This window comes from Curcuma longa, chromosome 11, assembly GCF_044706935.1.
Source record: "Curcuma longa cultivar G26 ecotype Majalengka, Jawa Barat chromosome 11, ITB_CL_G26_1.1, whole genome shotgun sequence".
Lineage (NCBI taxonomy): Eukaryota > Viridiplantae > Streptophyta > Magnoliopsida > Zingiberales > Zingiberaceae > Curcuma > Curcuma longa.
In genome coordinates, this window is record NC_133871.1 from 5277658 (window position 1) to 5291151 (window position 13494).

The 13494-nt window shown below is 36.1% G+C and overlaps 2 protein-coding genes across 2 annotated transcripts; both read right to left on the reverse strand.

The window, feature by feature from the left end:
- Window positions 1–259: 259 nt before the first annotated feature.
- LOC141837012 (transcriptional corepressor LEUNIG_HOMOLOG-like) lies at window positions 260–8337 on the reverse strand. The gene is made up of 14 exons (XM_074724500.1): window positions 8214–8337; window positions 4232–4335; window positions 3841–4154; window positions 3675–3750; window positions 3447–3588; window positions 2749–2798; window positions 2205–2501; window positions 1992–2112; window positions 1812–1918; window positions 1508–1657; window positions 1001–1159; window positions 808–924; window positions 523–717; window positions 260–403 (listed from the first exon to the last, which is right to left on the reverse strand). Exons 1-14 carry the CDS (start codon window positions 8335–8337, stop codon window positions 260–262), a joined length of 2100 nt encoding a protein of 699 aa, XP_074580601.1.
- A 1152-nt stretch (window positions 8338–9489) lies between these two features.
- LOC141841053 (uncharacterized) lies at window positions 9490–12160 on the reverse strand. Its single transcript, XM_074729177.1, has 4 exons — window positions 11896–12160; window positions 11231–11459; window positions 10420–10572; window positions 9490–10214 (listed from the first exon to the last, which is right to left on the reverse strand). The coding sequence occupies exons 1-4, from the start codon at window positions 12103–12105 to the stop codon at window positions 9529–9531; spliced, it is 1278 nt and encodes a 425-aa protein (XP_074585278.1). The 5' UTR covers window positions 12106–12160; the 3' UTR covers window positions 9490–9528.
- Between the last annotated feature and the right edge of the window lie 1334 nt (window positions 12161–13494).

Below are 13494 nucleotides of genomic sequence, written 5' to 3' on the forward strand. Positions count from 1 at the left end.
GTATGTTATGGATACAACGACCATATAAGTTTTATTTGAGACTGTCAAGTGCCATTTAAGTTTGAATTGACAGTGTAAAACTTGGAAGAATAAGAACAGAAATAACTTGGCATTGCTCTCGTGCCCTGCCTCTCCTCTTATTCAGGAATGTGAATCCTATGGAGAGGGTTAGAGAGTGCCTTATGCTCTATAAGTAAGTTACTAGGGTTTCTTAATGGGATTTGCATTCCTGAATCGGGTTCGACTCGAACCCACCCGACTATCCCCATACTTTGATCGATTTGTCATAGCTAGTAGATGCGATCAGGCCGGTTGACTCCGAGTGTGCTAAGGAGGAAACAAGGTCATCATGTGCAGGGACAGTGAAACTCTTGTTCTCAGTCACATCCCATAGCTTCAGTGTCTGCATGAATTGCAAGAGATTAGGGGGGAGCAAACATTCTTTAGGGTTCAAAATTGCCTAAATACTCTCATAGATCATAGTAACTAGATCATAGTAACTAATGGGAGGTGCATACTTACTTTATTGCCTCCAAGAACCAAAATTTGTGGTGATTTTGGATGGAAGACGCATGAACTGAACCTTTCACCCCTAGATTTGTGTTCATGGATGCAGCTCCCTGTTCTCAAGCACCATACTTTAACTACATCCTTACTTACAGATGCAAGAGTATCGCCGTTCGCAGCCCAACATATCGACTCTATCTTACTACGACCCTAAGATTCAAAGAAAAGATTAGGAGAACCGATAGGAGGAAACTAATGCTAGTTTAAGTTCTGAAAAATGACTCATCTGCTCAAACTGACCTGTAAAATGTGAAGTCTTATAGTTGTCTCGGCATCGAAAATGGTAATGCCATTGTCTGCTGCTGCAGCCAGGAACAGACCACTTCTAGGCTGGAACTTGACTCCCACCGTAGCACCCTGGCTCAGCAACAAAGAAACTTGAACTAGGCCTTTGGGAATAAGAGTAAGTAGATGTAGATGCAATCCAACTAACCATGAAACTCCGCGTGCATAGAAAGAGGCTGGCACTCCAGTACCTAATATCACGATTGTTGCCGCACGAGCAGAGAAGATCGGTCTTTTGGGGATGAAAGTCGAGCGATGTCACCGGTGCATTGTGCCCGGAGAAAGTATGTAAACAGTTAACAGCAGACTACAAATGTAAAAGAGGAAAAACTAGTCAGCACTGCAAGAAGCAACATAACATTGTCTCAGATTGTTACTAACCCTGGAAAACCATATATAACTAAACATGACTCCAAATTGTGCTATGAACCATTTGGTAAAAAACTATTTGATTGATTCACTTAACCTCAATGTTCCTAGTAGATATAGATGTGTTATCATATGACAGATGACTGACTGTTTTTCTAATACAGCACCACACAAGCACTAATATTATGAATGGTACTAGTTTTCAATTTTAGCATTACTTTATATCTAAACACCAAAAGACCTAATTTACAAAATATAAAAGTAGGTTGTAAGAATAACACCATACTTCAGAGACATTCCATAGTCGCAGAGTTTTATCAAATGATGACGATGCCAGCAGAGTTGAGTTGGGGCTAAAACAGACACCCGTCGCAAATTTGGAGTGCTCCTCGAAACTGCTAAGACTTTGCAATGTCTCCATGTTCCAGAGGATAACCTATCAGATAAAATAAGACGATAAACACCTGAAACTTAACTAAAAAATAACCAAAAAACTATGGTAATGCAGGATACAGCATCCAATAAGTAGACTCCATGATGATGAGCTTCAAGAAAATGAAACCATTATCAGGGTATACAAGATATACTACCTGTTTATCGTGTCCAGCGCTAGCAAGCCATTTTCCATCTGAAGAGAAGTGACAAGAAACTATGCTTTGACTGGTATGCGCATGACCAGATTCAGTGAGAGTAACTCCTAAGACAGATACAGAACATGTTAATGAAAATATTTGATATACCAGTTGAAAACTAATGCAGAACACAGGTACCATTCAGAGATTTCGTATCATGCGCAGCAGTCATATTGGTAGTAGCAAAAGTCTCACTCCCATCTTCGTTATTGGAGAAAAAAGATTCAATAATCTCATCAAAAAGGTCGTCACAATCATCCTTCAATCAGAAGAGTAAATTATATTTTAATAGGATGATACACTATCTTCGAGTTTTCATAACAAAACTGAAATCAGATTTCGTGGACGTACCATTTCGTTGAAATAGCCAAGTCCACATGTTCTCTCTGTTCCATACATCATCAAACTTTTGGAAATAGCATTTGAGTTTTGTAAGTGACTAGCCATGGAAACTCCAGAACCAGATATATGAACAGGAGATGATGGAGGTGGAGTGATAGAAAGTGTTGCTGAACTTTTGAAAGTAGCATGTGAGTTTTGTAAGTTATTAGCCATGGAAGCTCCAGAAGCAGGATAAAGGGTTGCAGTAGTTCCAGTACGACTGCTGTTTCCAACTCCATAAGAGCTTGATTTTCTCGGCCTACCACTCTGATAGGTGGATAAAAATCATGTATCGATCAATTGGAATGTGAAATAAGCATACAACAAAAAGAGAAGTGACCCAAGTTATGAAGATAGATATAAACATGGATTTAAATTCACATATTCCAGTTATGAAGTGTGGTTGATTAGAGAGTCAAGAGACATATTTAAGGAAATGTAAATTCATACAAAAGCAAGTGGACATAGTTGACAAAATAAAAGAGAGAACAATTTCAAAAGAATGTAACAATACCTTTGGTGGCCGCCCTCTTTGTGGAAGACTACTGACACCTTGGTTCATTACTGCGAGATATAAATATTAACAGAACATCAAATTTCTACCAGATCATCATGATTATCATTCTATATAAATACATGCTTTCTAAAGGCACTTAAGAGTGCAGAACATAAATATACAAACTAAAAACAGTAGCCATCTAATCTATTTGTTAAGGGACTTAAAATTCAGGTGCCTTTAAAAAAATGGTGAGTAGGATTTCCAAAGATGGTAGTCTGTCTAGAAAGAATTTACCATAACCTTGTGGAGAACAACACCATTGCAATATAAATGCGTTTAACAAACCTATATAGAATCATATGGAAGATCCTGCCAGATGAAAATATCCAAGACTACAATAATGTCAAACATCAACCATTTATATAGCATAATAGCATGTTCAAAGGACAATTAATAGATTCAATAACCAAGATCAGCAGTGGAATTCATGTAAAAGGAAGATGTATGCAGTAGAGGAAGGCCAAATAATACATCAGTAAATGTAAGGGGAAGAAATAATTTATTTAAATATTACTAGTGTGATAGCTTCACATAGACCTCAATAGAGAAATATGATTCATGTAATTGATGTCAAATAGTTGTGACAAACACGGCTTAGCTTGATGATGATGAACATGTTCCAAGACACAAAATTCTCCAGATAATTTGCTTACCAGCTCCATTTGTTCCAGATTTTGACTCCGGAATTCCATGGCCAAACAATGAAGGATCCACATTCAGAGATCTTTGAGGTGTAGAGGGATCCACATTCAAAGGTCTTTGGGATGAACTTGCCTCACCCTTACTGTGATGCAACTGTAGATAATAACAGTAAAGATGAGCGTGCAAGAATACAGCTAAAAGGTAACATAAACAAGAATTAGATGGTGTTAAAATAATACAGGTGTGTGCTGATTTAGTCCTTGAATATGCTGCATATCAGAAGATCCATTAATGTGATTGTATTGGATAAGGTTCCTGCCCAATTAGATTTGAAACAACTTATTATGTCCTCTTTAAAGCATCCTAGTAAAACTCCAGATTCAGGGAGGGGAAAAAAGTTATTACCCTGGATGGATGGCTGCAGATTGTAGAAGTGGGTCTCTGTTAGTGTCAAGAAACTGTGTGGATATCTCAGTATCTGCTGTTAACTGTGGCTGCTTCACCTCCTCTTCATATGTTTTGGAAGCCAATAAACTAGTTTTTGGAGTCTCATTGCTATTGATAGCATTTATCATCTCAATCAAAGCAGGATGAATGCCTCCATGTTGCTGCAGTTGGGTCTGCTCTTGTGGTATGATCTGTAATTGTTCTTGTGGTATGATCTGTGATTCCTGCATCTGTAACTGCCCTTGATGATCTTTTTCTTTTGTCCCATGTATCTATGAGTAGAACAGAAAGTTTTTATAACCATTATTTCTGATTAAATCTTAAATCATTCAAAATCCAAGAAAATTACCCCCTTTTGTGATGAAGCAACTTGATCTTCAGCTGATCTAGCAATGAAAACATCAGAAAATATAGACCACCAGTCTAATAGGATATTCTCCGGAAGATTATTTTCTGCATGCCAATCCAAGTTCCATAATTATGATGTACAGGTGCCAAGCATATTATGTATACATGATTGAAGGCTAGATAAAAAAATTCAGTCTGTATGGGTTCACTGATAGGTAAGAAGCATAAAATTTAGTGCTGAGAAACCACATCCACCATGATGAAGATTAAAAATTGTTGGAAAGATTTGCTTCAGTTCTTTGAAATGGATCTCAGCATGGACTTAAATATTGTACCATTCGAGATATAAGGGAGAGATGTACACATCCAATAATTTGTCAAGATAGGTAGATGGCAGGCTCAAGCATACTTGATGTTTTTGCACCAGAAGGTACTCATGACTTCACAATTGGCTACCAATTAAATGTGCTTAGGATGGATTTATGTGAATCAGTAAATGCACAATCTTGTAATTTTTTTGTTCAAAAAGTAAATTGTTAAACTCTTCGTCAACCTTTTATCATTGCTCATATGGAGACCCTTTCCTTATATTTACCCTAGCACCCATATTTCAATTAGGAGTCAAGGGAAGTCACATGTTATCGCTAAGTCATTTCTACTTTGTTGAACATAAGTTATTTTTTTGATCTCTACATCTTTGTCATCAACCTTTACCCAAGTCCACCATGGCGTCTTCTTACTTCTTGATGTATGATGTCCTCCAATGTTGCCCTAGCTCTAGCACTTCTAAGTAGTGTTGTGAGGGAATTCCCTAGGTATATCTCTTTTGTAAGTTATTTAGCATGCATTGTTCTGCTCCTTTTCTATCAACACTTACTATTTTATCCATCTCCTACAAAGCTATGGACAAAGAAAAAGAATACTGTTCTTAATTAATTATATCCAAAAAGGGTTGAGTTGTATTATCCTTCTCAAATGATAAAACATTTCTTTTATTTCACTAAGTCAAACAAAGGAAGACCCTTAATTTCTTTCCTTTTTTAACTGGTCTATTATGTGTTCTTGTATAAGTCGCCCTCATAGAGAAGCCCACTCAAGAGATAAATTCTTGAGATCTCGCTTCATTTTTCTTCATTATATCCTTTCTCTCTATATCATCTCTTTGTCGATGTGCTAACGTCAAGTCAAAGGCATCATTGATTTGTATAATTTGTGGTTAAGAACAATTGTCTACGTGCTTCGTCTCACTTAAATGTCTGTTATGAACATAATGGTGTCTCTTATGAACATATCATGTGAAACATACAGATGAAGGTGTCTCTTATGAACATATCATGTGAAACAAAATTCCTTTTGTCAAACTTAACCATATCTACCTTAAGTATACTTTTTTTTTACTTGCTTTTCTCAATCATTATAGAAAACTAGGAGGGATTATATAAGAGATTATCTATTTCCTAACTTGATGGTACTTATGGTGGAGTACAGATTCAATGGATACAAGTATAAAGTTGGGCAAGGAATGCTGAATCTAGAATAAGAAAATCACCTAGGTTTTGTTCTGTTTTCTCCTCTCCTATCTCCTCGGTTTCTCTGATCCTGTTTGTTTCTTCTTCTACGCTATTCTGAACACCTTCATAAGCAAGCCAAAAAGGAGAAGTGTATGAAGGCAGTAACTAAGCATGGTCAAGAGAAAATGAATTGTACTATGAGTATAATAGGTAGTAATACAACCCAAATTTGGGTGTTTCAGCACAGAACCAAGTGATACACCCAATGTACCAATTGGATAAACAACTATTATTCCTCTAAATTGTATAGAAACTTTTGTCAAAGCCACACCTATTTGACTAACCATTGATTATGAATACTAGCAAATGGGAGAAAATACTAGTTCCATTTATAAAGCATGCATTGCCCTTTCAAAACAAAAGCTATTGCTAACTCTCATTTTTATGAGAATCCACAGTGTTTTCCATGAATGACATAATAGAGTTGCCAAATACTCGATGCTAGTACATATTTACAAAACAAAACTTGGTAAAGCTTCGACCTACTCGATGCTAAAGAACTGTGTAAGAAACTGGAAGCGTGGAAAAAAAGAAAAAGAATTTACTCACTCAAACATTCCGTCTCGACTTTTCCTTCTTCCTTGAAAGTTTTGGCAGTGGCCATTAAGTTGCGTCTCACTAGGTAATCATAGATATAGGCATCGAGCCTGACAAGAAAAACATCACCAAAACAGCAACTTACGCATAAGCAACGGAGCAAAAAATCTCACAAATAAAACAAAGTGAACTCGATAATAACTCCTCCAACTCACGCCTTATCCGCTTCCCAGTTCCCCTTCCACATAATGACGCCGCAGCACGAGAAAAAACTCAGTCACGGTTTCCCCTACGTCCACAAACTCGCAACGGCAGCTGCGATTCGAAACGGGAAACAGATCAGAGTCGGGAATGAAAACAGGATAACGAATGGATTGAATCAAACCTCGAACCCCTCGTACTCTCTGCCTCTGAGATCACGATTCCGGCGCCCAAAGCAAGGAGAGATCGAGATCGCCGGAGAAGAAAGGATTCGCCGATGCGAAGAAGCTAAGAGTGAGGGAGTGTATTTATAGTGGCGAGGGCGGAATAAAACCCCTCGCTGGGCGCTGGTTTTTGTGCCTCGGGAACTTTGACCCGGAGTCGTGCCTCTCGTCCGAAGCAGTCCAGCTTGTGCTCCGGGTCTTTGACATTGGTCAATCTCTCGCGTTCATACCACGATCTATGGCCCTGATCTATTACGAGGTTGCCAACGGGAGGGAATGCCCCTGCTTAGGATAACTGGCCCGGACTTGAAGCTGCCAAAATTAACATTAAAAAATAGCTGTAAAATTAACTTTTTATTTTAAAAAACACGTGTAAAATAATAACGTGCTATAAGTTTTATCACAACAATTTGGAAAGAGTTAATTGTGAGCTTATCAAAACTTTCAAGGTCTAGTTGATCCAATCCGAACTTGCATTAGCATTTTTCTAAATTCATCATCGAATATGCTAAGACATAAGTTATGATCGTAGTCGAGTTTGTCGTACGTAGCTTATTCAATTATGTTACGGATAACTCGTACGGTGATTGTCGTATCTAAACAACGTTAGTATACTCGAACGATGTTATCGCACTCATTACACACTCACTTACTCACTTAACGTCTTTATTGTATTGTAACGTAGCTTACTTAACAAATTCATCATGACTAAAAAAATTGTCATTCAAAGAACAAGTAGGAATTTTTTTTTCAAAATTAATGAGACATTTACATTAATATTTAACCATTTATAGCTTGAAAAATAATTATTTCTAATTTTTTTACAGTATTATTACCATAACAGGAGTATTTTTTTATTTTAATTTAATTTAAAAAGAATTAACCTGAATTTTTTTGACTTGGTTTGAATGTCAACTATAAAAATCTACTCGATGTCATATTATTGCTCGCTGTGTTTATTCCTTCTGTTTCCTTTTTTTAAATGTTGGAAAATAATTTTATTATTAAGGTTGCATTTAAAAACATTGAATTCAAGAAGCTTCATGATGATTATAACTTCCCTTACACTAACAATTCATTTAAATTTATAGAATATGATATTTTACAAAAGGGCGCGCTCACCTTTTTGAATTTCTCAAAAACTTCGATATTAGATAATGAAATAAAAATTTATATGTTGGAAAATTTTAATGTATAATTTAATATAGAAAATTATATCAATGAATCGACTAATAAAATAAAATAAAAAATATATTATTATTATTATTGATATATAAATAAATAAATCTAGATAATGTTTTAAAATTTTTATTATTTTATAAATTTTTAAAATAATTTTATCTATTTAATTTATCTCAATTATAATTAAAAATTAATTAATTTAATTAATTAAAATTTTAATTTAAAATCTAATTTAAAATAAAATAGATAGTCCTGTCCTCGTGCTTACTATCCATGTCTTGCCGTTTGTCACCGTTGCGCATCCCGCCTTTTTTATTGATGTCATCGCTACCTAGTCTGCTGAACGTCTCCACCCCTGTTGAGCCTTCCAGTGTCACTGTCATTGTTGCCATAGCCCACTGAGTGTCTCCACCCTCATGGAGCCTTTCGAGGTCCAATGGCGGAGTCACCCCAGGTGATTTACCCGGGTTGATTTTGGACTATGGGCTATATCGACGTAATATCCCGAGTTATCTTTTTCGTTCCTTCAAATTTTCCTTTCTTTTGTCCGTAAATCAAAGTTTTTTTTCTTCTTCGACGTTGTCGGGCCTCCGGCCTATAGTCCGGGTAGCTTACAAGGTGGATCCGCCCTTGCCGAGGTCAATTGCCACCTTCAACCATCGTCGAACCTTCCGACGTTGATTGTCACCTTTGACCCTCGTTGAATCCACCTTCAGCCCTTGTTGAACCTTTCGACACCGATTGCCACCTTCGGACCTCGTCGAACCTTCCGACGTTGGTTACCACCTTCAGCCAGCGTTGAATCTTCCGACGCCGGTTACCACCTCCGACCCCCTTTCGAATCTTTCAACATTGCTTGCCACTTCTAGCCCCAATGAGTCTTCTGCACGAAGATAGATAATCCCAGAATCGATAAAAATTTCAAAAATCTGATTCCGGACTTAATTCCTGAATTACCGACGGAAAGTGATGTGACAAGCATTGATGATAATTTGAGAATCGTTGATAACCTCAATCAAACAAAATTATCATGGATAACTTTAAACATATAATCATTGTTATCAAAAATGATAACCCTAATCAAACACCCTCTTTGAATAAAAACATCCCAACGTCATCAGTGGTTTATGCTTGTCAAGTCCTATTTTATATGCAACTCTTCACGCTCAAAGTACGTTCCGGTAGTACAGCAATCCAGAAAAAGTTGAAGACAATTTTTTTTTACAAGGAAAATCGATTAAGATTTACTTACAGCTCGATGCATAATTTACGTTTTTCATTTATTCTCTTTGTCTATATTATTTAAAAATATTGTTTTAGCATGATTTTTAAACTCCCGAATGGCATAACAAAAGGATTGCACGACGAATGACAGCGAATGAAGGGGAGGAAATGGCAGACAAGGGGGGAAAGTTCATAACTGTTAAAAGATCTCCAAATTGTCGAGAGGAAAGTTCATAATTGTTAATTGTCAAGAGGAAAGTTCATAATTGTTAAAAAGGTCTCCAAATTGTCAAGACTCTTATTATTTTGCCCTCCTCGACAGCCAGGGCAGTAAAAATTGAGCAAATTCAGTCAAGCTTTTAGTCAACTAACATAAGTCCTCTTTTGATATATGGTAAACAAGGAAATGGCAAGTCAAACAGATGTTCTACCAAGTAACATTTGGAGATAAGGGCATCTAAAACCCTATTCTTATCTATGTCTTGGCGGTCGACGCACAAATCGGCACACAAACGGGCGCCGCTGAACGATACAAGAGTCATGTTACATAGCCAAGGAACTGATACTAGAAATGCCAACCCAAAATGCTCCTTGTAAGCCTTGCAGACTTGCGAAACATATCCACCCATTGGCAAAATGCTTTGGGATATCGAGTGATCATTAGTCTCCAGACCCAACACTTCAGAATCAGAATGTAGATTGACAACAACAGTGCCATGGACAGGATTAACTCTGCTTCGGAGAGATTCCAAGAATGCCCCTTGTGGATCCCAGAGTTTCCATGGAAAGATGTCATCGCCATCATATGCATCGATGAATACTAGATCATATATATCGGAATTTTCCCGCACAAAGTCCTCAGCATCTGATCTGTGCAGACAGAGCCGGCGATGCAAGCTTCCCCATAGCAATTCATCTGCATCAGCAGACCTATCAAATGAGAATCCTTGTGATTTTTCTTTTAAGGAAGAGGCAGGGAAGCCCATTGCTTGTACTGAAGCTGTGATGACAACCGGATCTATCTCGACAATGTCAATTTTGGCACCTGAAGATGACATGGACAGACATGAATGAACTTGTCCTTTGTAGGAACTTATTTTTAACTTTAAATTCATCCTAGAAGTTTTTCTACCATCTAATATGATATTTAATTGGACGAATATCACATCAATGAAGGTAAACATTATCAAAGACAACCTGAAAAGTTTAGTCAAGAAGAAGAGAAGAATTTAGATTTGAAGTTAACTTACCTATAATTTTACTTGCCAAGAACAATGGTAGGCTTCCGCCGCCATGTCCAATACATAATACCCTCATGCTTTTACTCCCAGTAACTGCTCCATAAATATCATAACCAGAAGCAGCCAGTGTAGTCAACCCAGCTGACACTACACTTTTAAGATCTGACATGGAATGCATTACTTCAATCATTAGTAGGCCAACAATAGATTAAAACCTAGAGATGCATCAAGAGAAATTGTCGAGGACTTCTGTCATACCTAAGTAAATGGGACCTAGTACAACTATTTGTGTTCACATACATGAGTATCATGTCTATGATTTCTTTACAGATTTATATTAAAGGTATTCATCACAAATGACAATTAAAGTTGACTGAAACATTAAGATATTAACCATAACTTGAATAAAACTCTAAAAAAGTATAATAGAACACGAGGCAGAAAAGTCCTCAACATATAAAAGACTAGACTAGTTCTTGTCAGATATCATAAGAAAAAAAAAATGTTGCAAATGGTTTCTAATCGGCTAATTTTTTGTTGAAATGCTTAATTGAACCAAGTAGACTAATCGATTAGCTATATTGAAAGAGATTACTGTTTAATCATGAGGCAGTCAACTTGAAAAAAGATGAAGCTTTTGAAATCAAAATGCAAGTTTGTGAACTTATGATGAAGTTCCAAATGTACGTCAAATAATATATTTATCCATTGTAAGATTGAGAAATATGACAATAAGATTGGGATGCTACATGAATAAAAAAGGATCTTTCACAACACATGAGATAACCATTTCCTTAATAAAGTGAGCCGAGGATATTACAAGGTACTGCCAAACAATGGGGCTGCTGCATCAAAAGTAGTGAGTGAGGGTCTGATTCTCTGTAAGCAGCCATAACTTTGGCTGTGCTTTGGCGAGTGTTGCCATTAAAATGAAGTACACGCCACTGGTAACCAAGTATCCTTAGCTTTCCATCATTTTCAAAATTTGGAAGGAGTTCTTGATACCTTTTCTGAATCGATCTTTCTATAGCAGGCCATTGCTCTCGAGGCTGCAAGAAATGATAAATCTTTATATGCGATGGTGGTCTACAATCAAAATTTAGATTTCAAAGTTAGGGGGGATTTGCAAACATCTATCTATGTCAATGAATGTGGTGACTTCCATTTTGTGCAAATGGTACTGAAAGCTCGGACAGTGCAATAAAAGCAAGCGAAGTAAGGATTGAGCATTTTGAACATTTGCAACCAACATACTTATTGTGATAAACTCTCCATTAGATTTTTGAGGTCTTAGACAAAATCATGCTGATCATACTGGCACTGGTCATGATAAAACTCTGTACTTCATCTATCCATGTGGAGATCCTCCTAGGTTTAACCATCGCATACAAATAAAAACACAATCCAAACTTTGAAACAGTAAAAATTGAGTGATCTGAATCATGGGGAGAGGAATAGATAAAGCTCGAGAGTTGAGATCAGAACCGGACGGGAAGAAGGGTGGGCAACAACTGAGACGACGCCGTTCCCATGTTCGGAAGCCGATCGGAAGACGGTGTGGCCGCCGTCGCCCCACCACTCGTCGGCGTAGGCCCAGTCTCCCTCGTCGGCCGGAAGGCCACGGACGGCCGCGGACGAGGACGAGCAGAGCCGGCGGACTCCACTCGTCGAGTTCCGTAACACCAACCTCCACATCACATCGACTCGGCGATCGGAGGAGCGCCGCGTGGGTTTTCCTCTCCCTGCTCAAAAACCCTTCCTCGCGACGGCGACGGCAAATTAGTACGTTGACATTTTTATCCATCATTATTTTATATCTATTATTATTATTACTATTTTAATTATAATATATCTATTTAATTATTTCAAATATTTGTCTATCGTTTAATTTATTTCCCATTTTATCATGTATTCTTATCATTATAAATTATTCATTTATTATTGAGGGGCAAACTTACTGCAATGAACAAGTTCGAATCTCAATAAAATCAAGACAATGTCCTCTTCCGTAGTGATAACTATAACTTTTTGATTTACTTCTTTATAGATGATTATGAGACTGATCGTGTAGGGCCACTAGATGATAGATAGTAAAAGTATAATTATAAATTATTCATTTATTATTAAGCAAAAATTAAATGGGCATCCACTATTTATCCATTTTAGATTAAAGTTAAACGAGCATCTCTTTAATAATTTTATTTCAAAAATATTTTTTTTTTATGTTATAATAGTTATCAATAACTACTACAATAAATAAAAGTTATCGAGTAATTATGTAACATGTTGTTATAAGTATTTAAATGAATTTAAGATTTAGACTTACAGTTAAACGCTATCTAATAGTTATTACAATGTGTAGAAGTTACAAGTAGCTATTAAAACATATAAAAATTACTTAATAGTTATTATAACATGTGTAGAATGAATTTAAGATTTAGAGTTTACACCGTATCATATAGAAGCTACTCAATAGCCGTGTAATAATAACTTAATAGCTGCTACAACATGTAGTTTAGAATTTAAGATTTAAAATTTTTAAATAATATTATATTAAAATATTATTTACCAACTTAAACTATTTAAATATGATCAAAATCATTTTAATCCTAAATATATTGTAGTAACTATTTGATAATTTTTATATGATATAAATTTTAAATTTTAAACTCATTTTAAATATGTTATAATAACTATTAAGTAGCTTCTACAAGGTGGTATTCTGAGACAAAATCAAATGAAGCGTTTATTTAATTTAATTTTTGTTTAAAAGAGTCAATTTGATGTTTCTCGATTTTGATTTTTTCCCTTTATTATATTATAAAAAGTATTTCAAAAATTTTCAAAATAAGAAGACACTTAAGGCATATTTGGTAAGGGGTAACCAGACTTATAATGTAATCCTAGAAAATTTACTTTGTTTGGTAACATTTTAAAGATATAATGTAATGTAATTGCATTACAAAAAAAGAGCCAAGATCTGTAATATCGATTATAAAGGAAATAGTGTAGAATCAGATTACATTATAGATTCTATTTTTATCGTATCAAATATACCCTTCAATCCGCATGACGCATAGTCTT